General features: G+C 49.5%; 1 protein-coding gene across 8 annotated transcripts in view; it reads left to right on the forward strand.

Annotated features, from left to right (window-relative positions):
• Positions 1 to 21,796, forward strand: part of BAHCC1 (BAH domain and coiled-coil containing 1) — a 118,039-nt gene that overhangs the window by 65,406 nt on the left and 30,837 nt on the right. For 4 of the 8 annotated variants that reach the window (XM_080994318.1, XM_080994321.1, XM_080994317.1 and 1 more), the window contains 9 exons: positions 7,263 to 7,442; positions 11,863 to 11,985; positions 12,575 to 14,275; positions 15,975 to 16,080; positions 16,539 to 16,643; positions 17,240 to 17,448; positions 18,296 to 18,454; positions 18,647 to 18,858; positions 20,245 to 20,560. In XM_080994318.1, coding sequence (XP_080850444.1) covers positions 7,263 to 7,442; positions 11,863 to 11,985; positions 12,575 to 14,275; positions 15,975 to 16,080; positions 16,539 to 16,643; positions 17,240 to 17,448; positions 18,296 to 18,454; positions 18,647 to 18,858; positions 20,245 to 20,560 — 3,111 coding nt within the window. The remainder of the gene's footprint in view (positions 1 to 7,262; positions 7,443 to 11,862; positions 11,986 to 12,574; positions 14,276 to 15,974; positions 16,081 to 16,538; positions 16,644 to 17,239; positions 17,449 to 18,295; positions 18,455 to 18,646; positions 18,859 to 20,244; positions 20,561 to 21,796) is intronic. The other 4 variants (XM_080994319.1, XM_080994320.1, XM_080994322.1 and 1 more) reach the window with 4 other exon arrangements.

The following is a 21,796-nucleotide window of genomic DNA, read 5'->3' on the forward strand; positions in this document are numbered from 1 at the left end:
CTGACAGACTTAACCCTCCATGAATTTGTCTAATCCTCTTGTGAAGCTTCAAGCTGGTAACCATCACATACAGTAAATAACTAAAGGAAGAAATGAGTGCCACTGAATTTGTGCAAAATGGTTTTTCCTCTTCATTTTAAAAAAAGAGAAAGCAACCAACAGCCATACATCTGTGGTTGGAGTTGCAAACAGGCTGAAAGACTCAAGACTTCTTCCTTTAGAAACCTGACACTTTCCCCTTCCTTGTCTCCTTACTCTGACATCATGAATGAATTTATGGTAATTCTTGCCCAGCGGTGAAAGGGGGAAAGTCCCCCCCCCCTGTTGTTTTTAAGGTGGAAATTCCTGTTTCCTGCAACTCATTTGAAGGGTTGGGGAACCAACATAGCCTCGTTTTTTCCACAGACAGTGGTGGATGGCGTTCCTCCTGGTCATAATGGTTTGCTTGCTAAGATATTTGGATTCTGCTTCTATGAGGATTTTATAAGGATTTAGATTATTATTTTTCCTGGTTTCCAGTGGCCAGAGAGAAGTAAAATCCCCTGTAGAGCTCTGGTTTACTGACTAAAACCACAAAGAGTTTGAATCAATGGAAAAACATGGGAAGCAGTTGCTTTCTCAGCCTTTGTTGTGTTACTCAATGAATATTCCTTTCCTAGACCTGCTTTTGCCTCCTGCGTCCACATCTTGTAATGATGTAAAGCAAACTGAATTTCAAGAATTTAGTGGGATTGGACCTGGAATTCCCTTTTATACAGGCAAACATTACAGTCAACAACGGCTTTGAGGAGACGGATGCTGTGCTTCTTAAAGAATTGAATTACAAAAGCAGGGTAAGGTGGGAGGTGGGGGCAACTGAGCCTCAGTGGGCCCAGCAAACAAGATCCACCCCGCCTTCCTTGAAACTTTGGAAACTTCTATGCTGAAAACTTGGGAGAAGCTCAGCCCCTTGAGCTCCTGCCTGCACATACATGGCAGTACCATTAGGACTGATAACTGACCAGGGAGGGGGGTAAACCCCTGGCTTGCTCCAGTGCTTTGAAACAGCAACCTGATCTGCAGAAATCATCTGGCATTATCACCTGCTAATCCCTGCAGATCCCTAAGATGTTGCTAAAGGCACAGGTGCAGAGCCCAGTAAAATAGTTGGAAACCCTTCTTCGCCAGCCATGTTGCCACCAGACCCCAAGAGAGCCTTTTGAAATTCAATTTGAAAGGCAAATTTATCAGAGCAACTATCTGCAGCAAGCCCACAGCTCTTACGCACATTTAACTTGTGCTCATTCAGCTTGGCAATTATACTGGGGGGGGGGTGGAGAGAGAAAGGGGCAACCGTCTTGGGGAAAAAGACTTTGGCAATCCCACCCGCCATTGAACTCAATGTGTTTTCACCTTACACAAGTTTTAGGTGCGGATCCCCAGAACCTAAACCCTGTATAAGTTGCGGGTTTACTATATGCACCAACAAGCTGTGAATTGCTGGCCGTTTGAATTAATACAGCAGGAAAACAAGGGGACAGCACCAAAACTACAGGTGAGGAAAGGAAGGAGGTGGAGACTCAAAATGATTTGATATCAAAAAAACCCAATAGATTTAGGATGATTCTTTTTTCATGTATGGAATAATATATCTTGTCTGCGTCCTTCCTTAGGGTCATTGCGTCCCAGAAGCGAACATCTCCATTCAGTTATGTGTTTTCCCCCTTTCCTTTCCTCTCAATTATTGTATTTTTGGCTCGAAATGACTGGGAGGAGGGAGTTGCCCAGAGATGCGTTTCCAGTTCATGGGATCCAGGGGCTCCAAGCGGAGCGCGAGAGGTTTGGCTAAGGATTTGGCTGTTTGAGGAGTGGGTGGGAAACTGGAGAGGAGCTGATCAGCTGCAGAGTCAGGGGAGCAGACACTGCCAGCAGCTTGTGACTCACAGGCTGGGAAACGCTGGCAGGCGTGAGAGAGCTGAGGCGGGGGGCTTCGTTCTCAGGGAGACGCAGGCCAAGGCACCGCACCACGGCTTCTCAGATAGGCTCGGCCTAGAAACAGGAACCGCCTCCCTCCCCATGCCAGGACCAACTGCTCCTCTCCTCCTTTCCTATTTATCCGGTCTCCTTGGCAGCTCGGCCTGAGAGGGCAACTCTTTTGCCCTGAAACGGCTTCAGAGTCTGTGGGGGCTTGGATACATGACGGGGGTGGGGAAGTTTATTTTCTGCAATGCATCCCGGGTTTGTTTTAGGCCTGGTAGTACTGCCCATACTCCACACACAGCTGTGGAAAAGCGGGATGGGAGAGGACAGGAAGAAGTACCGTAGCAACCACAGCTGCCGGAAATGGCACCGATTCAGCGGGATGGGGAACCGTGGGACGCAGAATGCTGTGTGGTCTGAGGCTGTGCTGCCAAATGGGTGGAGGTGCTAGGAATGCATGGCCACCGGCTAACTGATTTGAAATTGTAGCTGCAGATAAGGTTGCTTGTTGAAGGGGGGAGCTGTAGAGCACAAAACTCCAGAGCCAGGCTAATGGTGGCATGGGCCTTGCTTTTTAATTGTCAGCTGTTCATTATACAGTGGTACCTCGCGTTAACTACTTAATTCGTTCCGGAGGTCCGTTCTGAACCTGAAATGGTTCTTAACCTTTAGCTAATGGGGCCTCCCGCTGCACCGCCGGAGCACGATTTCTGTTCTCATCCTGAAGCAAAGTTCTTAACCTGAAGCACGATTTCTGGGTTAGCAGAGTCTGTAACCTGAAGCGTATGTAACCTGAAGCATATGTAACCCAAGGTACCACTGTAATGCTAAGTGTGTGAAGGGACAACGGGGGGGGGGGGTGAGGAATTTGGCCAGGAGCTTCTACAAGCAGGCTAGTTGTACGCTAATCAGCAGTTTTGCCTGTAGCCCATGTAAAGTGGGTTTGGGCATGTGCACATGTGCTCATTGGCCCCAACCACTCTTCTGAGTTCCAAGATTGAGAGAGGTAATTAAACCTGGTACTGATTTCTTGATTTATGGATTGTTCTAGCGGTACTTCTGTGCTAGCTGTTCACTCTGGAATAACCACATCTTGTTCACTTGCTTTTACAGAGAATCTATATTATAATGTCACCAAATCATTGCCCTCGTGTTTTCTGCCTCTTTCAGACTCTAGAAAAATAATAATCACATTTTGGGGAAAGAGCACTCGCTTAAGGTGTAGATTACATTAGCAATACTTTTCCTATTATTTGTTTGTAAAAAGTGTGGTTTTAATGTGTGTTTGTTATTTAAATATTTATAATATGCACTTCCTTGTGTCAAGGTGGCTGGGTAACATACAAAATGCAATAAAAGCAGACTATGAATACCCATAAAACATAAATATAAAGACATCAGTAAGTACTGGTTAGCTAAGAAGTGACATTCGTGTTTTAAGGGCCAGCCTAAATAGTAGAGTTTTCAGAAGACATCTGAAAGAAGGCAGGGATAGTTCCTGCCAAACATCTACTGGCAGGCAGTTCCACAGGGCAGAGCTTGCTGCACTGAAGGTTGGGCTCTTATAGTAAAGGCAAACCAAACCTCAGAGATGTGGAGAAACATGAACAGTGCCACATCAGAGAGTGAGATTCAAGTAATGAGTCCCATCAGCAGAAGCCCACACAAGGACTTCGGTTCAGACAATTCCAAGAACAGTTGCAGCTGGCGTACTAGCCAGAACTTGTAAAAAAACGCCCCTGGCCACAGAGGTCTTTTTGGCCTCTACTGATAGGGGTGGATCAGGGAGAACCCTAGATGCAGTACATGATTCTTCCAACCTTATCCAGAACAGGCAACTAACCTATCTCACAGACCCAGGAACCACTTGCCCTTAAGGCCATTTGACAGTGATATCAGGCAGGTGAACCTATTGCCATGCACCTTCATTGGCACACCCTCACTATTACCTTTCCTGTCAAATTAAATACTGTAACTTGTTTTAAACATAAGGCAGAATCATGTGTTCAGAACCTTCCCTTCTCCACCTGCATTGCTGTGTCACACTTTCTAGGATGCATACACACAGGGAAAACTATGCTGCCTCCAAAAGTCTAGAAACTCAATCACAATTCTGATTGTTAAGTTACTGCAGGATGACAATAGGAGCTACCAGCCAAACTAGAGAGACAAACTGGGCACGCCCCTGTGATGCCAAATTTCCTTTCTCAACTGGTTTGATGAATTCTTGCATTCCCAGGGGGGAGCCTTCAGATCTCCACTGGGTATCTCAGACAAATATACAAAGATGTTGGTGGGAAGAAATGACGGGCATTAAAATTAAGATAAGAAAATAGTATCCTGATCAGCCCTCAGTCATCTAATGTTATTTAATGCTCAGCATAGCAATAATAAGGCACAAAATGGGAGATCAGCATTTTAATTCAGCTAGGATAGCCCTTTGGTGGTGATTCCAAGGACGGGTGAGGATCTGTTTTTGCTTACACGACCACTGGCGTACTCTGATGTTCCAGCATGGAATTGCGGGGGACGGGGACACAAGTGAGCTGCGTTTCCTGTTCTGGGGTTCCTTTATGACATTTGAGGCTGAGCCTGAATATTAGGGAGATATGCAACTCCTGCTAGAAAGAGAAGTGCTTCTCGCTAGTATTTCCTTTCCCGTCCTCCTTCCTGCCCGAACTCTTCCCACGTTCTGGGCAATTATATATCTGCTGACCTTACAAAGCCCTCTCTACTTACTGACTGCACCACCCAGCTGAGCCCTCTAAAAAAATCCACACAACGCCACCTGGAAGAAATAGGAGTTCAATAGTACAGCTTTTAGATATTCGGGGTGCGGTGCGGGGTGTTGGTATGCATAAAACAACAAAAAACAGCTCTGCTGCTCCCATTCTTTTCCAATACAGTATTTTAAAATTAGGTGTCACTTAATTATTTTTTTGTCAAACTCAACAGGAGTTTAGGGATGTTATGGGGCTTGGGCATCCCTTAAGGAAGGAAGCCCATGGCCCTGTTGGGCAGTTCTGGATCAGGTCTGAGATTCAGAAACTCCCCAGGGATCTCCTTAGTGCTCATAGGTTTGTGCTTAGCCTATGGGAAAGCCTAAAGTGATAGGCTTTTAAGCTCCGTCCTGGGCTGGCTCTCTCACGCCGCCACCACCTACTCTGATCTGACCTAGTCTCTTCACAATGTCATGTCCAGAAAGGGACTTCCCTAGCTAGTGATCAGGCTCCCACCCCCACCCCAGCTGTGGGGAGAACTGCCTTGGCCCTGCCCTTGTAACCACTTCCCCACACTCATCGCTGAGGCATCCCAGTGGGATTAGCCAGGGAGCGTGGGCTGGCTTAAAGAGAGGAGTACTTCCTGCTTTTTGGCTGGATGCCTCACCAGGCACTCGCCCACGTCGAATACCTAGGGGTAATGACTAAAAGGTCTAGGACCGTTGCCCATAGATAGAGCACAGCACTATTTGCAGGCCTGGCCGGGTGAGCTGCCATCTTTTCTGGTAAGCTTTCCCCTTCACCTTAAGCAGCTGTTTCACAGGCAGAAATTTGGTGGTGATGAATTTTCCCATGATGAATTTGAAACCTTGCCAGAAAACAAACACACACACACACACACACACACACACAGAGAGAGAGAGAGAGAGAGAGAGAGATTTTAGTATCTGTACAGCTGGATAAGCCCTTGCAGTGAGTGCCTTGGAAGTGGGAAAATCAAAGTAGGGGAGCAAGCTTACAAACATTCTGCATTGAGGAATTTTCCATTGTTAGCTCAAGTCTTTTGCCCTAGCAGGGGCTGGAGCAGTAGCCACCCCTGAAAAAGCCAGCCACCTTCAAGAGCTGCTGTTACACCTGCGTAGCTGTCCTGCCATCTCACGGGCAGATACAGCCATGATCAGTGAATACAAGGAGTCCCAAGTGTCAGCCATGGATTAAGAGTATTTCCTAAATAAACTGTTCTAGAGTCAGTTCTGGCAAGAAATCACAGGCTGGCCTGTGCAGTAACATTGTCTAGGTAAGCGAGTAATGTAATGCAGGTTTACATGAAATCATCTGCTCCCTCCCATGAACTGTGTTCTCTTCACTGAGCAGGCTATTAAATCTCATAGAGCTCCCACGTCACACAGCTCCCATGGGTATGTACTGGTGCACAAGTCGAGCTCCACTACCCTCAGGTGCCTAGCTGATGGGACAATAGCTGCATTTGAGGTTTGCTACACTGGGGAAGTGGGTTCGGGATGTGTCTCCACAGGTATTGCAAAATGAGGCGGGGTCCTCTTTCCAGTTGTTTGGAGGCCCAGTTGCAAGGAACTTGATTGCCAGAGAGTCATTGACTCAAAGTGTAGGAGGAATGCATTGTTTCACAGGAACTGTGAGCATGTTTGCACTCTATACAGTAAGCAATTTTTGAATACTTCTTTCTGGAGAACTTGCATCCATCTGGTTCATTTCCCTATGGTTCATTCTCCCTTCCTGGAGTCATTCTGGACATGGAAATGGAGGTGCTCAATATGCTGTGTCTCGGTTGTTTCCCTTTGCTCATTCTGCAGGGCTGGTACATTTGCGTAGAAGCTGCTAGTGTTGAGCTGACGTATGAGTGCTGACAAGGTCACAGGCTTGTATATTAAAGGGTTCTGTATATGTTCCAGCTACTACCCTGGTTTCAAGGCCTAGTGACACATTTACCCACAGTCATTTGTTTCCTGATAAGCTTGTAGATGCACAACTATTAGGCGCAATGGATGCTCCCAGCCTTTCCTTGCTTGCATGTATCTAGGTACCATGCTCAGGAGATGCATCCAGTTTATGACTCTCAGAAGTCTTTGATGGGGATTCACATTAATACCAACTCCTTCCTCGGAGTAGACAGCAGGCAGATGATATTTGCCCACCAGAGCTTGCCAGATTGAGTGGGAAACTGTGTTTTTCCATCCAGGCACTGCGTGTAAAAGCATGTAGGTGGGCCTTCACATCTGCTGGAAGTGTTTTCTTTCCTCCTCAAGCCCGGTTCCAGGGACAAACATTTCAATGAACTAGGATTTTTATTAGATTATGATGAGCTAGGTCTTTAAGCAAAAATATGTATGGTGCTATTGCATAAATGTTGCTTTCAGATCATGCTTAGGTATTTTATTTGCAAAGTAGTGCCCTGTACCATGAGCCTATGGAAAGGATGACAAATCGAGAACTCAATAATTGCCACTTTAGAAAGTTTGCTGATCTTCATGATGTCCATCCATATGCCGACACTCTTTCTTTTTCCTCCCTCTCTCTTCTCTCTTTTTGTGTGTGTGCATCTAGCAGGAAGTGGGTTGATGGGAAACTCACCTGCCTCGTCTTTTATGGGCAGCTTCCTCAGCAGCAGCTTGGGTTCAGCAGCACCGCCACATCCCACAGGCCCGGCGTCATCCCCATCAGAACCGGCCTTCCGCGGCCCCCACTCCGGCACTTCCCAGATTTGGTTCTCACACTCCCATGAAGGTAAAGGGGTTTGGTGGAAATACTCAACGCTGCCTTGGTGGAATATCCAGAAGCACATGGAAGAGGGGAGCGGTGCTTCTCAATTCCTATAAATCTCTCAGTCCTGCCTGTATTCTGTATGTGCACAAATTAAAAGTTCCAAATAATAAAGCCAAGAGAGCTGGAATTCTGTGCTTTGACTGCTCACATTCTGCTAACAGAATAAATTACGAAAACCAATACGTGCATATAAATGTCCTTAATTCGTATATCAGTCCTGTCTCTCTATGTACATGGCATCTTCAAAAATGCAAGTTTTGTGATGGCAGAACAAGTTGAATTGGTACAATGGCATACGTAGAAGTGCGAAAGGAGGGAGAGGTAGGCATGCAGCATATGGATCTTTTGGGATTGTGGAGACTTGCATTTGCTGCCCAACCATCCATATTGTCACAACCACAAGGACTAGTAACATGACTTTGAAATAAAAAGAAAAGAAGAAGAACAGTATTTTTGTGCCAGGCACCAAGCATCCATAGAATATTTTTGTGCATGTCAAATGACCTTGTTTAGAGAGGTCCCAGCATTTGTGGAAGAGAATGGTCTTTATGAATATTGACTTGAGTTTAATTCCGTATCGTTCCACGCCCCATTCTTAGGAAGGAGGGGGAATAAAGTGTCTGAAAGGAACATTCTAGCCCAGGGACCAGGCCTATCTGTTTGAGAGCCAGTATGGTGTAGTGGTTAAGAGCGGTAGACTCGTAATCTGGTGAACCGGGCTCGCTTCCCTGCTCCTCCACATGCAGCTGCTGGGTGACCTTGGGCGAGACACACTTCTCTGAAGTCTCTCAGCCCCACTCACCTCACAGAGTGTTTGTTGGGGGGGAGGAAGTGAAAGGAGAATGTTAGCCGCTTTGAGACTCCTTTGGGTAGTGATATAGCGGGATATCAAATCCAAACTCCTCCTCCTCTTCTTCTTCTATCTACTCAACATTGCTTGAAACTCTTGCTGCCTAGTTGTAACTCCCTAAATGAGAGTTGGGGAACCTGCCACCCCCTCAAGATGTTGCTGGACTCCAGCTCCCTTCATCCCCAGCCAGCATGGTCATTGGTCAGGGATGATGGGAGCTACACTGAAACAACATCTGGTGGTCCAAAGGTCCCTCATCCCTTGTTTAAACTGTCCTGTCGTGGAAGCCCAGAGGTGGGGCCTTCCCCTTGTATATATGCTGGCAGGGTGTTGGAGAGGAAGAGGGATAAGTAAGCAGGAGGGAACAATGGGGTTGTTTGCATTTTCTCCTCACTAGTGAGCTAACATTTTCCTTCTTTTTAGCTGCAGGAATTCCCCTAAGATTTCCCAACTGGCCCCTACTCCCTTCCGTTTTTTTGTTTTAATTGAAAAAAGGAGGATGAACTTGGAAAATACTTTTAAGAATGAACTTGCTGCAGTGGGGTTCCCAGCTTTGCTGCCCCTCACTCCCACCAAGCCACCCTTTATCCTGGCCCCCAAATTCCCAGCCAATGCTCCCAGTCTCCCTCTCCAGTTATTCTGTCATGCCAGCTTTAGCTTGTGGATGGAAGAAAAACAAAAAGTCCCACCTTTGTGTTTCATGTGTGACCCACAGCCCACCCCCCGGGGGGCAGGGAGAACCTGTGTCCCCACCCCCACCCCGTTCCCCAGCCATCTCTGCTCCCAAACCACAGGTCTTCCTTGAACCCCCTCCCTCCCTGCCTTGGTCCCATTCCTGGCTGCCCCAGCCGGGCTGCGATGCTCGTCCCAACTCCAGCTACCCTAATTCTTCGCAGTGTGCTTTCTTCGCTTCTCCCTCTGTGTCTCCTGCGGTGACTCGCTCTCGCTGAGCCCTTCCCCCAACATCCTCCCCTCCGTGCGAGATGCAGAAAGTTCAAGTGTGAGCGGCAAGGTGCTGCTGGCACGGTGCCCTGGCAGCCAGCCCGACTGCTAGTTTGAACGGCTGCCAGCTGGCTTCCGGCATGCTGGTGCTGCTGGGAGGGGGGGGGTCGGGGTGCAGGCAATGCTCTCGGCATCATGCTGACGGGCGGCCTGTCCGGGGGTGTGTGTGTGTATGGATGGGGGTGGGGCAGCGGGGCTGAAAGTGCTGGTGTGCAGCTGACTGGGGAGATTAACTTGGGCAGACAGAGAGAGAGAGAGAGAGAGGAATAAAGAGAGAGTTGGCTGCCTCTTCCTCCTAGAGAGGAGTCAAACAGACAATGGCGACGCTCAGACAAGGGTGCAGGTTAGGGTGGGAGCCATTGGTGGCTTGGCCTGACACGCTGCACGTAGCGATTGCCACCGCTCGGATCCTAGCCCTGGGAAGCTGTGAGTCACCAGCAAAAGGAGGGTGGAAAAACTTTTCCTTGGGACTCGGCTGTGTACAGTGTCTGAGGAGATGTCTGTTGGGATTATTTGGGCTAGCTCTCATTATTATTAGTCATCTCTATAAATTGCAGGCATATATATACACATGTATATGTGCTCTTAGTAATGCAAAATCTTTTCCATTCTAATTTTCAGGACGACAACCACATACCTATTAATATAGTTCAACATACTAGAAAGAAAGAAAGAAAGTGAAATGCTGTCTAGCTCAGTGTTTCCCAAAACTCGGGTCACCGGCAGTTTTTGAACTCCCATCATCCCTGACCACCAGCCCTGCTAGCTCGGGGTGATGGGAGTTATAGTCCGGAAACAGCTGGAGACCGAAGTTTGGGAAAAGCTGGTCTAGCTGAAAGCACGCATCTTATCACACCCCCCCCCCCAAATTAATAAAGTAAATGGCACTTTACTTTTTAAGTGGTACTTTTAGTTTTCTTCCCTCAAAGCAAACAAAAACTTTGTTCTTGCGTTTGCCAGTTTAATCCTACCAATATTAAACACCCATCTTTTTGGCGAATCCTACAAATTGGTTTCCTTACTCTGAATTGTAGCAAGAGGCAGTTTCAGTTTCTGAAGTGCTTATAGTAGCAAGCATTCCTGTATTCTCCCCCAAATCTCTAGTTTGGTTTTAGTTTTCCTTTTTTTTTTTTTTAAATGCACATTGCCGTTCCATCTTCACAATATTAGTGCGATGTGTCACCCCTGATTGCTCTCATTTTACGAAGGAGGGAGCTAAGGTTAACTTGCACAGAGTTGAGGTATTTATCTGAAGTCACTACAGGCGAAGTCTCTGGAGGAGCCAGGAACTGGACCCATGTCCCCCTGAGCTTTAACATCCAAAACCCAGAGCTAGCGTTCGTCAAGGCTGCAACAGGCAGTTCACCTTGGTGCCCATCAAAACGCTTGGCTCTCCCCTGCCTTCCTTCCCAAGTAAAATCCTTAGCTGCAGCATTTGACACCTTGACCCAGACACAGACTGGCAGGAAGCCAGGAGGATACAATCCTAGTGAAGGTTGTAAAGTCAGTGACTGTGTTTATTTCACGCCTGTCTGGTAACTGCTGCACAGGAATGGATTCAGGTGCATATGCTAGCTCTAGGTTCTTTAAGATCTGGGCTATTCAAGTTAATATTTGAAGAAGTTTCTAGCCTGCAGAGGGACCCCATCAGTGTGGGCCTGAGAGAAAGAAGTCGGAGCGTGTATTTTCAATCCCTTCAGCAGCTCCGCATTTGCCCCAGATGGCATATTCACTTATTCATTGCCTGACCCCACCAGCACATTTCCTCCTCTACCAATCCCATTTATCCATTCTGTCTATCGATTCTCAAAGCATTATTATTATTATTATCATTTTATTTTATTATTATTTTATTATTATTAATTTATTGGTAAAGCTGAAACCGTGATGTGGAATAAATTATTGCAAATAAATGTGAAGGTGCTTGATTTCCATAATTAGTCACCTTGGTGCAGAACTTGATTTATTTATTCCTACTGTATTTATTTAAGCCCAGGAGCATGCCCCAGCCTTGTGAAGAGGCAGGCGGAGGTTTTTTGCCCCCCAACTGCACATAATTGTGGGACTAATATTCGAGATATCCGTGTTAAGTTTTATGAAGAATCCAGTGATTCATCAGGGTTTTCTTGTGCTCGTGCTATAGGGTGTTTTTATTCCCCCAAACAGCCTTTGTTTCATGTGATCTCCCTTCCCAAAGAGTTCCTTGGGAGCGTCTTCTGCCCAGCCTAGCACCAGAGGAGTTTTCTGCTGTGGTACCAACAATTTTGGACTACCTTTCTATTCACCTCTTGCTGTTTGAAAGCCAGATATTTCCCAACACTGAGAATCAGGTGTTTATTCGGACTGCCGTAATAAAAATCTGTCTTAACAAATGTTTTGAATATCTTTCCTCACCCACCCATCACTGGCAGTCTACTTTGGACATTCACATAGAGACAGATCAGACTTAAGGGCCCAAGCCAGGGACTTGACTACACGACCACTGTGTTGTGATGCCAGCATTTCATTCCTCGCTGCCTCTTGTTTTAGCTCCAGGTTACCCGAGGTTCTCCGGGAGCTTAGCATCCACTTTTCTTCCCATGAGCCACTTGGATCACCATGGAAACAGCAACGTCCTGTATGGCCAGCACCGTTTCTATGAAAGCCAGAAAGGCAAGTGTTGAGTCATGGTTGGGATTGCAGGGAAACGTGCAGATACGCCCTTCTAAAGGGGTAGAAGAACCACTGCGAAGTCCGGCACCTTATCAAGGGCACATATTTGGGAGGCAGCTGCACAGAGAGGGAAGGGAATAAGGAGTTGGTTTCTCTGTGACTGAAGGGCATCTGAGGCCAATGCCACCATCCCAGCACAACATCTTTAGTCTCTGCCTTGCAAGTGGCACAATTCCTAAAAGAGAGCTATTGCAGCATGCAAGCAGGAGAGGCTAGAACCTTTAGACTTGCTTGGGCAACAAGGCATGGGGGATATTATTATTATTATTATTATTATTATTATTATTATTATACCGCCCTATACCTGCAGGTCTCAGGACGGTTCACAACATAAAACCACAATATGCAAAACACAAAATATACAATAAAAATAAAAAGAAGAACCCAATAAAACCCTCCGCTCCCCAACACATTTTAAAAGGGCATTGGATGTCAATCAATATTTATAGGGGAGGAAGAGATGGGGTGTTTGCCTGGGGCAATATTTCTCAAAGGAGACGCTTCCTAACCACTTTTTCTCTTTCTCCAGACAATTTCTACCTGCGGAACCTACCGGCTCAGCCCACCCTACTGTCAGCCAATCACAACTTCCCCAGCATTGCCCGGGCCGCACCAGGGCACCCCATTGGCTCCTGCAGCCGGGACCGGGAGGCAGGCCACGGGCAAAAGTGCCACAAGGACTACGAGCGCTTTGTGCTGTCCAAGGGGGACAAAGGGGCCAAGGGCGAGGGGAAGGACCGGCTGGCCGAGGAGGAGGCGGCGGCGGCCAAGGAGCGCCACAAGCTGGTGATGCCCATGACGCCCGAGGCCAACTGCAAGGAAGGGGCTCCCCAGCGGGGCTCCTGCGACAACCGCCCCAAGCACCTGCCCTCCTGCCTGCTGAGCTCCAAGGTGCTGAACGGCGACTCGGGCAAAGCCGTGCTGTCCAGCTGCGGCGGGGGCATCCTGCCACGCCACACGGGAGCCCAGAGCCGCTGTGCAAAGGACCTCGGCCACCACGAGCCCCCCCAGTCCTACAGCGAGTGCCTGGAGCGGCGTCAGATGCTGCACCACTCGGTTTCCTACACCGTCCCGTCAAGCCTGCCCACCGGGCCCCCGGCCTTGAGCACGACCACGGGCAGTTTCCCCTGCCTGCAGCTCCACTCCAGCCCTGACGGGATGTGCCCCCTGCAGGATAAGGCCGGCCGGGAGCTGCGGATCAGCGGAGCCACCTTTGTGCCTTCCGTAGGCCACTTGACTGACAAGAGCCGCTCCTTCCAGGTGCCCTCTGAGCCCTGCGAGGGGAAGGAGCGCCCCCACGACGTGGGCCCCGAGCACCCGCCCCCTTACGGGAACCACCCTTTCTCTCACCTCAAGGTGGAGGGCAAAGCCGAGCGGCGGCTGGACTGGCCGCAGAATTCCAATGCGGCCCGCCTCAAAGGCCTGGAGTACCTGAACAGCACGGGCTCCGACGGCCATTTTGGGAGCTTAACCCACCAGCCTAAAGGCGGGCACTTTGAGATGATGCCCCCTCAGGACTGCGCGCGACCTAGCCCTCAGGAGACGCTGTGCAAACTCAGCCAGTCCTGCTGCACTTTAGACAAGGCCCCGAAGGAGCCCCCGACGCCCGGCACCCAGAAAGTGGCCCGCATCCGCCACCAGCAGCACTTGCAGACGGAGATGGAGCAGGCCGGGGCCCACGCGGAGTCCAAGCGCAAGTCCATGGAGCTCGGCTCTCTGGGCTACAACGGGCCGCACCTGCCGCCGTGGCCGGTGCAGGGCCAGGGCCCGCCTCCTTTGCCCATGGTGGAGGAGAGGAAAAGCTCCTACCTGGACCCTTTCAGCAGCAGCCTCCAGCAGGCCGCGCTCATGACTCAGGGCTCGGTGCTCACCCAGGAAATGCAGGCGCCGCCCGACGACGTGTCGGCCATGAAGAACCTGCTGAAGTACAGCAACCAAGCACTTATCGTGGGGCAGAAAGCTCCTTTCGTGGGACTAGGCAGCCTCAAGGGCAGCTGCGCCCACCAGGACGGGGGCAAGTTCCTGGGCGCCAAGGGCCAGCAGGAGATGGAGCGCCCGGACTGCGCCCGCAGCAGGGAACACGAGCTGGGACACGGGGACGGCGAGGTGCGCCAGCCTCCCGTGGGCATCGCCGTAGCTGTGGCTCGCCAGAAGGATACGCTTAGCCGGCCCGAACCGGCCTACGGCTCCAGCTCCAGTCGGCAGAGCAGGGCTGCCATGGGGCTCAAAGGTAAGATGGGGGGTGGGGGCAACTGCAACAAAGTCCTTGTTTGGGGGACAGAGCCATTGGCCCCTCCCCAACATCACGCTGCCCCTGATGTCTACAGACCTGCATTGCGGGTGCCTACATGCACATAACCACTAAACTAGGGCTCCCCAGACTTTTGGTGTTGATGGGCACATTTGCAAACTGTGGTCAGCAATGCTCACATGCCCATGTGTGCAACCACAGCCCAGCAAACACCACATACTGTTCTTTGGGTCTCAGTAGAATGCTTCTTTTAAACCTATTTTCAGTGGGGAGGGGGACCCTGTGGGTGCACATGCTCCCGCAGGCAGGACCTTGGCACCCCCTTCTCCAGGCAGTTGGGGGATCCTGAGCAGTCGGGAATGCACACCCATTCAGTTCCCTGGTATAGACAACTGCACTCCCCAGCATGTAGGCCCTACCTGCATCTGGGTCGGTTAACTGGGAGAGATGCAACGCCATTGGCTTCCCACCGTGCTCCGTTCCCGGACTTGCCACACACACTCCTATTCCTGATTTGGCTGCTAAGTTCTTGGAATTCATTGTCTAGCCATCTGCGTTTGATTTATCTCAAACACAGGATTTTCTGATAAGCCGTCTAGTGAGATTCCTATCTGTTTAATTTTTACATTTGGTCTATAACGCAGCCGCAACCGGAACTGAAACGTTAGCAGCTACGCTTTTGTTACTAGAAGTCTTTGGTTAAGTTTCGAGGCGTAGGGCAGCAGAGGGACACAATTTGGTATGCCAGATTTTTATTGAAGGAAAACTGATTTTGAAGTCTTTCCGTGGCCTGATTGAAGGCATTTATCCAAACTGGGATCCCGTATAGCAGGGTAGCTGCTCTCAATGTATGGGTGTCCAGGGGCAGGACTTCCACATGAAGAGACCCTTTAACATAGAAAGGGAAGGGGCTTCAGCCTATAGGCTTCTGCAGGATTTAACTTCCTTCCGCGGGGCCTGTAAGACAGAGCTATTCCGCCTGGCTTTCAATTTGAACTTAGCCTGATCTTTTATTCCCCTTCCTTCCCTCCCCCTCCCCTTTTTATGAAGATTACCCGCTCTGGGATCCCACAGCTAATTCTCCCCTGGTCTCCTCGCTGGCCCAAATAGGACAAACGTAGCCAGCTAGCCCTGGTGATCATCTAATGTTTATTGGATGGATTTCCCTCCCTAAATTGATTTTTGAATCATGAATGTATTGTTCTTCACGTTTTATACTGTATTTTATGCTGTTTTCTGTTGCATCAATTAAGTGTTTTAAATTCATTGTTAGACGCCCTGAGCCCAGTTTTCTGAACCGGGAAGGGCGGCGTATAAATAAAAAATTATTATTATTATTAACCAGACCATGGCCTTCCCCTCCCTCGTATCCGTGAAGTCTCATTCCAGACTTGCAGCCCCTGGCGCTTGAGCTGCAAGCTCACTTTTATAATGCCATGCCGAGTTCTTCAAGAGGGGCATGTGCCCCATCCCTTATTCTTTAAGTTCTAACCCCAGCCTGGAGTGGGAGATGGAATGCAGAAGTGATGTGCTCCTGTGACCTTCCTTTCTCCTGCCTCCTGCTCCTTCGCTTCCTGCCCCTGCTCGTGTCGCCAGGAGAAAAGATGCCAGCCCTTGGGGAAGTCCTGCCAGAAGGTGATAGCTAATCTTGCCTTTTCCGTTCTTCTTTTCCCGCAAGCTGGCGCGGCACGGCCTGTGCATGTCATTGACCTGGATGCCGAAGAGGAACGGAGCCGGCTGTGTGAGGAGCGCCTGGGGCTTGCTGGGAGAGATCTCTTGATCCAGTAAGGGCGATTTGTGGTGCTTTATGGTTAGGCTGGAGAGGCTTTCAGAAGGCCCACCTGCATGTTAGAAGCACAGTTGTTGCTGGCTGCCTTACATCTGAGGGCAGGAACTATCAACTTTCTATTGATCACTAAGCCACTCTGGGCTGGCACCAGGCTTGAGTGGGTCCTGTTAGTAGTAGGCTCTTACCTTGCACCAACATGGGCCCCTGTCTAGGTCAAATGTTGCCAGCTCCCCTTCAGAGTCCATGCTGCTGCTGCTGGCACTTTCCCTTACCTCCTCCCAGCAGAGGTCTTTATTGGTAGCGGTGCATATTACTCTTCCCGGGAGTGAGAGGCGAGCACTGGCTTGGCGTTCTTCTGTGGCGGTGGCTGCCACATTGCATTTCCCAAAATGCAGTGCCTACTGCCAAGCGTTGCATCTCGGGAAATAAATCTTGGTGGTCTCTCTTCCACAGAACGAAACAGAGCCAGTGCTTGCCTCCTGTAACAAGCAGAACTGTCTGCCACCATCAAATAACGAAACAAGCACCACTCCCAATAAACAGGGAGACGGCAGTGAGGTGAGTTACGGAAATTGCAACAGCAAGTATAATACGATCTCAACACGTTTCTGATGTTGGCGGGCCTGACTGTGGCGACCTCTGTCACTGGCCTTGGGTCCCTTTTGGGGGCGAAAAATTGGTTTAAATATGTATGGTATCTACCATCAATTGGTATCAAAGCTGGGGAAGGGAGTGCAGTGGGTTTTGCATACAATGCTTTTAACGCTGGACCCATGATGAGCCTGTTCATGTGATAGCTGGGCTTCTGGTTACTCCAGGAGCCTGACAGTGCCTGACCTTTAGACCTGGAGGCCACAGAATGACCATTACAGGAACCCCCCCGGTCATTTGCGTGTATTCAACATGTGCATGACCGCACACGCATTGCACCGAGTCTGAAAGGGTCCTGAAAATGTCACAAAAGGAGCAGAACAGGGTGTTTGCAGGCTTTCTCAGTTGTATTGCAGAACAGAACTCCCATACAAATTTGGAGAGGGGGGCATTGCCTGTACATTACATGATAGCCCACAGTGTGTAGTCCCTTTACAGGCCTGGATGATCCTGACCTGTTGCAGCTGACCTGCCTTTGTCCTGTCTGATTTTTGATGTAACAGGGATAACAAGGACCTTGTGGAATTTGCCCGCATCCATCCATCCAGCAGCTGCCCTGGAGACCTTACACCCCACCTGATGATTGCGGGCAGTTCATCGTTGCAGGCCAGCCAGTTGGGAGGAGACCCAGCAGCCCATACCCACCCGGCTCATACCCACTGGTTGCCCCGGACACGCAGCCCTTCTCTTTGGATGGGTGGACACTCGTACGGTCAGTATTGCTGGGTGTCAACGTTCTATCTAGAACCCTTGCCTAGGCCATGCTGACAGCAGCTCTTCTCCTTATCTCTGGTCCATTTCTGATCTCATTTCACACCTGATCTACAGCTTTCTACTCTCTTCTCCTGGCAGTTTCAGTTTCCTTCTGTGCTTTCCTGCTGCCCCATCCCTTGGCGTTGCTTTTAGTCTCTGGATTGCTATTGTCTCGTTATTTGCGACCCCCTGTTCTGCCTGTTTCCTGCCCGTTTTTTAAACTGGTTATTGCATAAGCCTCACCGTAACCTCTAGCCCTAATTGCTGTCGAGAGCCTAAGGCAGCCCTTAGTGAGTGACATTTAGGACCACTTCATATGCTTAAAAAATTCTTGCCTCAAGAAAGAGTCATCTGTACATGTAGCAAAAACACCTGCGTATACATACGATTTTCCATATAGAATTTTATGCGGGCAAAACTAGATTATTGTCTGTCCTATGACTCAACCCTCAGAGGTATTGCAGACCTGGGAGACTGCCTTCCCGGGGGTCACAGCTGATAGGTAGAGATAGGCGGAGGGGATTCTCCTAGATCTCGAAAGGACTGTGTGATACATGGTGATCTTCCTAAGTGGATATTATCTGCGTGGTACATACGTGACCTGCTCCCTGCCTCTTGCGGTGGATTTTCATTTGTCTGCATATGCACGAGAAGCCGAACGCTTCTTGGCCTACCCTGAGGGAACCGTGAAAAAGCAAAGCCTCACTTTGCTCTGATACAATCTCTTTCCCTAGGGAAGATGTGGCTGCTGGGAGGGTGTGTTGAGTGGGCTGGGCTTTCTATGTCAAGTGCATTCTTCTCTCTAGGCATCGGGCACCCTGCTCTTCATCAAAACCTGCCTCCCGGCTTCCCAGCCTCTATGCCCAGTGCCATGCAGCCAGTCTTCCCCCTGTCACAGGAACCACCTGCTCAGCTAGTAATCCTGCCTTCTGAGCCTCCAGCCCATGGGGCGCCCCATACCCTGGGTAAGTAGCAGCCAGGCACTAATTGGCTGGCACATCCCACCACCGCTGCTGGATAGTAGCTGGGATGGGGTATACGGGAGCTGCCCCTCTGATGAGAGGAGATGGGTGCGGCTCTCTAATTCAGAGATCAGGGAGGCACCTCCATACTCTCTGGCTTTGTTTACCTCTCTGATTAATCTTCCTGTCTCTCAGCAGCTGAGGTGATGGATCAGGCATCAATTTGGCCACCCATGTATCCCAGCCGGGGGCCTGGCTCTCACCTGCAGCACACAGGGCAACTCCCTGTCTATTCCCGCTCCCAATTCCTGCGTCAGCAAGAACTCTATGCCCTGCAGCAGCAACAGCAACAGCAACAGCAGCGTGCAGCACAGGCACTGGAAGTGCAGCGGCACACACACAGCCAGGTAGGCGTGCGAAGTGAAGCCATCATCACGGTAACCCCTCTCGGTACCCATCAGGCTTCTCTTGTTGGGCAGCTAGAAAGGATCTGCTTACTGAGGAAGGAACCTCCTCCCTCTGGGGGACATGGGTAATCTGAGATCGGGGATGGGACCAAGGAATTATCAAATATTCTCTCTGCATGAAAGTCTGGGCCACCCATGCAGCTGCTTTGCAAAAGCTCAGCCCCTACGGTCCAGGCTGACACACATTAACACACACGAAGCAAATGCATTGCAGAAAGGTGACTGTGCAGCTACAGACGACTCACCCACTAAGTAACCCACCATGCTTCAAGGGAAAGGAAATGTGTGTGTGTACACACACACAGAGTTCTCCAGCCAATCTGATCTGATGAGAAATCCCTCACTGGCTCAAAATACGGTGCTTGGCCAGATTCTGAGTGAATGTAAGAATTTATCTCCTAAGTCATCTCAAATAAAGTTCTATTGGCTGCAGAGCTACGGTCGTCAACATCCTGCTTCTCGCTGCATGGTGGTGATAGACGCCAGTATCCTATGTGGAAGAAAAGCACTCTTCCTGAGGGTGACGATCAGGGTTTGTGTGTTTGTGTGTGTGTGTGTGTGTGTGTGTGTGTGTGTGTGTTGTGATTCTAAGCAAGCACCGCAAAAAGCAAATAATAATTATGTTTGGCCTGAGGATCAACCTTCTCTGAAACTCAGCTCCCCAAATATAGTTGCAAAGATGTGCTTGGAAAAGTGTGGGATTGATGCCTGGAGACATCTTGGAAATCAGAGGGGTGTGGCTGGATGAAAAACCCCAACAGTCAAGAGGATGGGGTTTCTGCCCCCTGCATAGGTTATTGCCTCCTCCTGCCTCAACCAGCAGAAGATAGATAAAATGATCCCTGTTTCCATAACTTCATCTAGGTTGCAGTATTTTGCTTTTTGCTGGTACGAAATCTGAGTTGCTTTGGCTCGGAGTCCTGATGTATTTACTTGGAAGCACGCACAGCTCACATCTGCTAGAGTGGCACAAAGCACTAAAATAGGAAACCCAAAATAACCTTCATTGGAAGTGTATCCGGGTTTTCCTTGAACCCATTGTTCCCAACTGAGAAGGGGACACAGTTGAAATAAACGGCCACCGATTCAACCTGAGTATAGGATCAGGCCTAGGGTGAGGAACCAGAGTTTGTGGGCTGATAAGGACGTATCAACAGGAAGTGATGTGGAACCAGACGTGTTTAGGATTGCAAAGCACTGGGGACAAATGCAAGTCTTAAGATGCATATACTGACTGTATTGCTGTTGGGTCAATTGCCCTTTTGTGAGGTTGGTTGCGTGGGGTTCAGGCACTCGCTGATCCGTCCATCTCTCTCCCCCTTGTAGCGGAAGCCCGAAGAGCCGCCCCCTGAGCTGGAGATGCCAGGCCCCGAGAAGCCACTCAAACCATCCCACAAAGCTGTTGCCTTAAACGCTCCCCCGAAGGGCCTGTCGCCAGCAGCTGCCTGCTCAGCCAAGCTCTCCCCGTGTTGCCACCCGCCCAAATGCCCTGCTCCCTGCACTTTACCTGTCTGCCCTGCTGTGGTGCCACGCTCGCCTGCTGTCAGTCCGGTGCCCTCGCAGAGCTCCACTGGCCCGGAGGCTGAGGACAAGCAGCCTGAAGGGAGGCCAGCCCAGGACTATCCCAAATCACTGGAACCAGGTAGGGATTCATGGCAGGCTATGCATGGAAGGGGGCGCCGGGAAGAGACACGGTATACTTGTGCACTGCTTGCACCCAATATCGATCATAGGGCTGGTTACTAGCCCATGGCATGGGCTCCCTCTCCCTGTAGTAAGTGTCTTGATCTGTGCCCTGCTAGGCATAGGCATCAGCATGTAGCTCAGAGTGCAGTTATTTTACGCAGGCTTTAGCCAACACATTCAAAGTTTTCAGTCATCATCATTGTGCAGAAGGGTTTGGAAAGGGTGCACTTAAAGACCCAGGAACCGGACGGGCTTCTAGAACAGGGTTTCCCAAACTTGGGTCTCCAGCTGGTTTTTTTTGGGGAGGACTACAATTCCTATCATCCCTGACCACTGGTCCTGCTAGTTAGGGATGATGGGAGTTGTAGTCCAAAAACAGCTGGAGACCCAAGTTTGGGAAACAATCAGTGAAGGATTTTCTACTTTTGAGGATCAGAACCCAATCAGCCCCTCTTGGTCCCTGTTCATGCTTTCCCCCCTCTCTCCCCTTTCCTACAGGCATGGTACCACAAAAGTCTGAATGCCATTCTTCCTAGGTAATTTGCAGAAAGTTCAATGCTGCCAGAAAATAAATAAACAGCAAGGGAGTACGTGCCATTAGCATAACCTATTGCAGTCTCGGAAGTTGTGAGAATGGACCAGCCTTCTGTTAGGAAGGGTGCAGGATACGAGGTCAGGCTCATCTGAGTTATCTTGATTGATAGATAGATAATTTATTACGATAATTTATTACGGTCGGAGACCAGCTTATAAAACACATTTGGGGGTACAATCCCAGAGGGAAAACAAACATTTAAAACCATGTATAGCATATAGACACTTAAAACTTTAAGATAAGCTACCGCAGAGAGATGATCCAGAGTCACCCATGGAATCGAGTTTGGGGATTTTCTTAACAAACTAGTTTGGGTCGGGGGATGGTCTGCGCCTACAGATCTGTACACAGAATCTGGCGACCATCCGGGTCGTCTTAGGATCTTTGCCTAACAGGAAAATGTCAAATTTTTGCTTTTCTGGGAGGTCAGCGAGCCTCACCAGCAGGGGATCAATGGTCTCTTCATAAAAGGGACATCTAAAGAACAAGTGCTCTGGGCTTCCTATCTCCCCCAATGAACAGGTGCAGAGTCTCTGAGCATATGGGATTTTTTTAAAGGATCCTTCCAGGACCGGCGAGGGCAGAGCCGAGCTTCGA

This window comes from Podarcis pityusensis (assembly GCF_964106645.2).
Source record: "Podarcis pityusensis genome assembly, chromosome: 2".
Classification (NCBI taxonomy): domain Eukaryota; kingdom Metazoa; phylum Chordata; class Lepidosauria; order Squamata; family Lacertidae; genus Podarcis; species Podarcis pityusensis.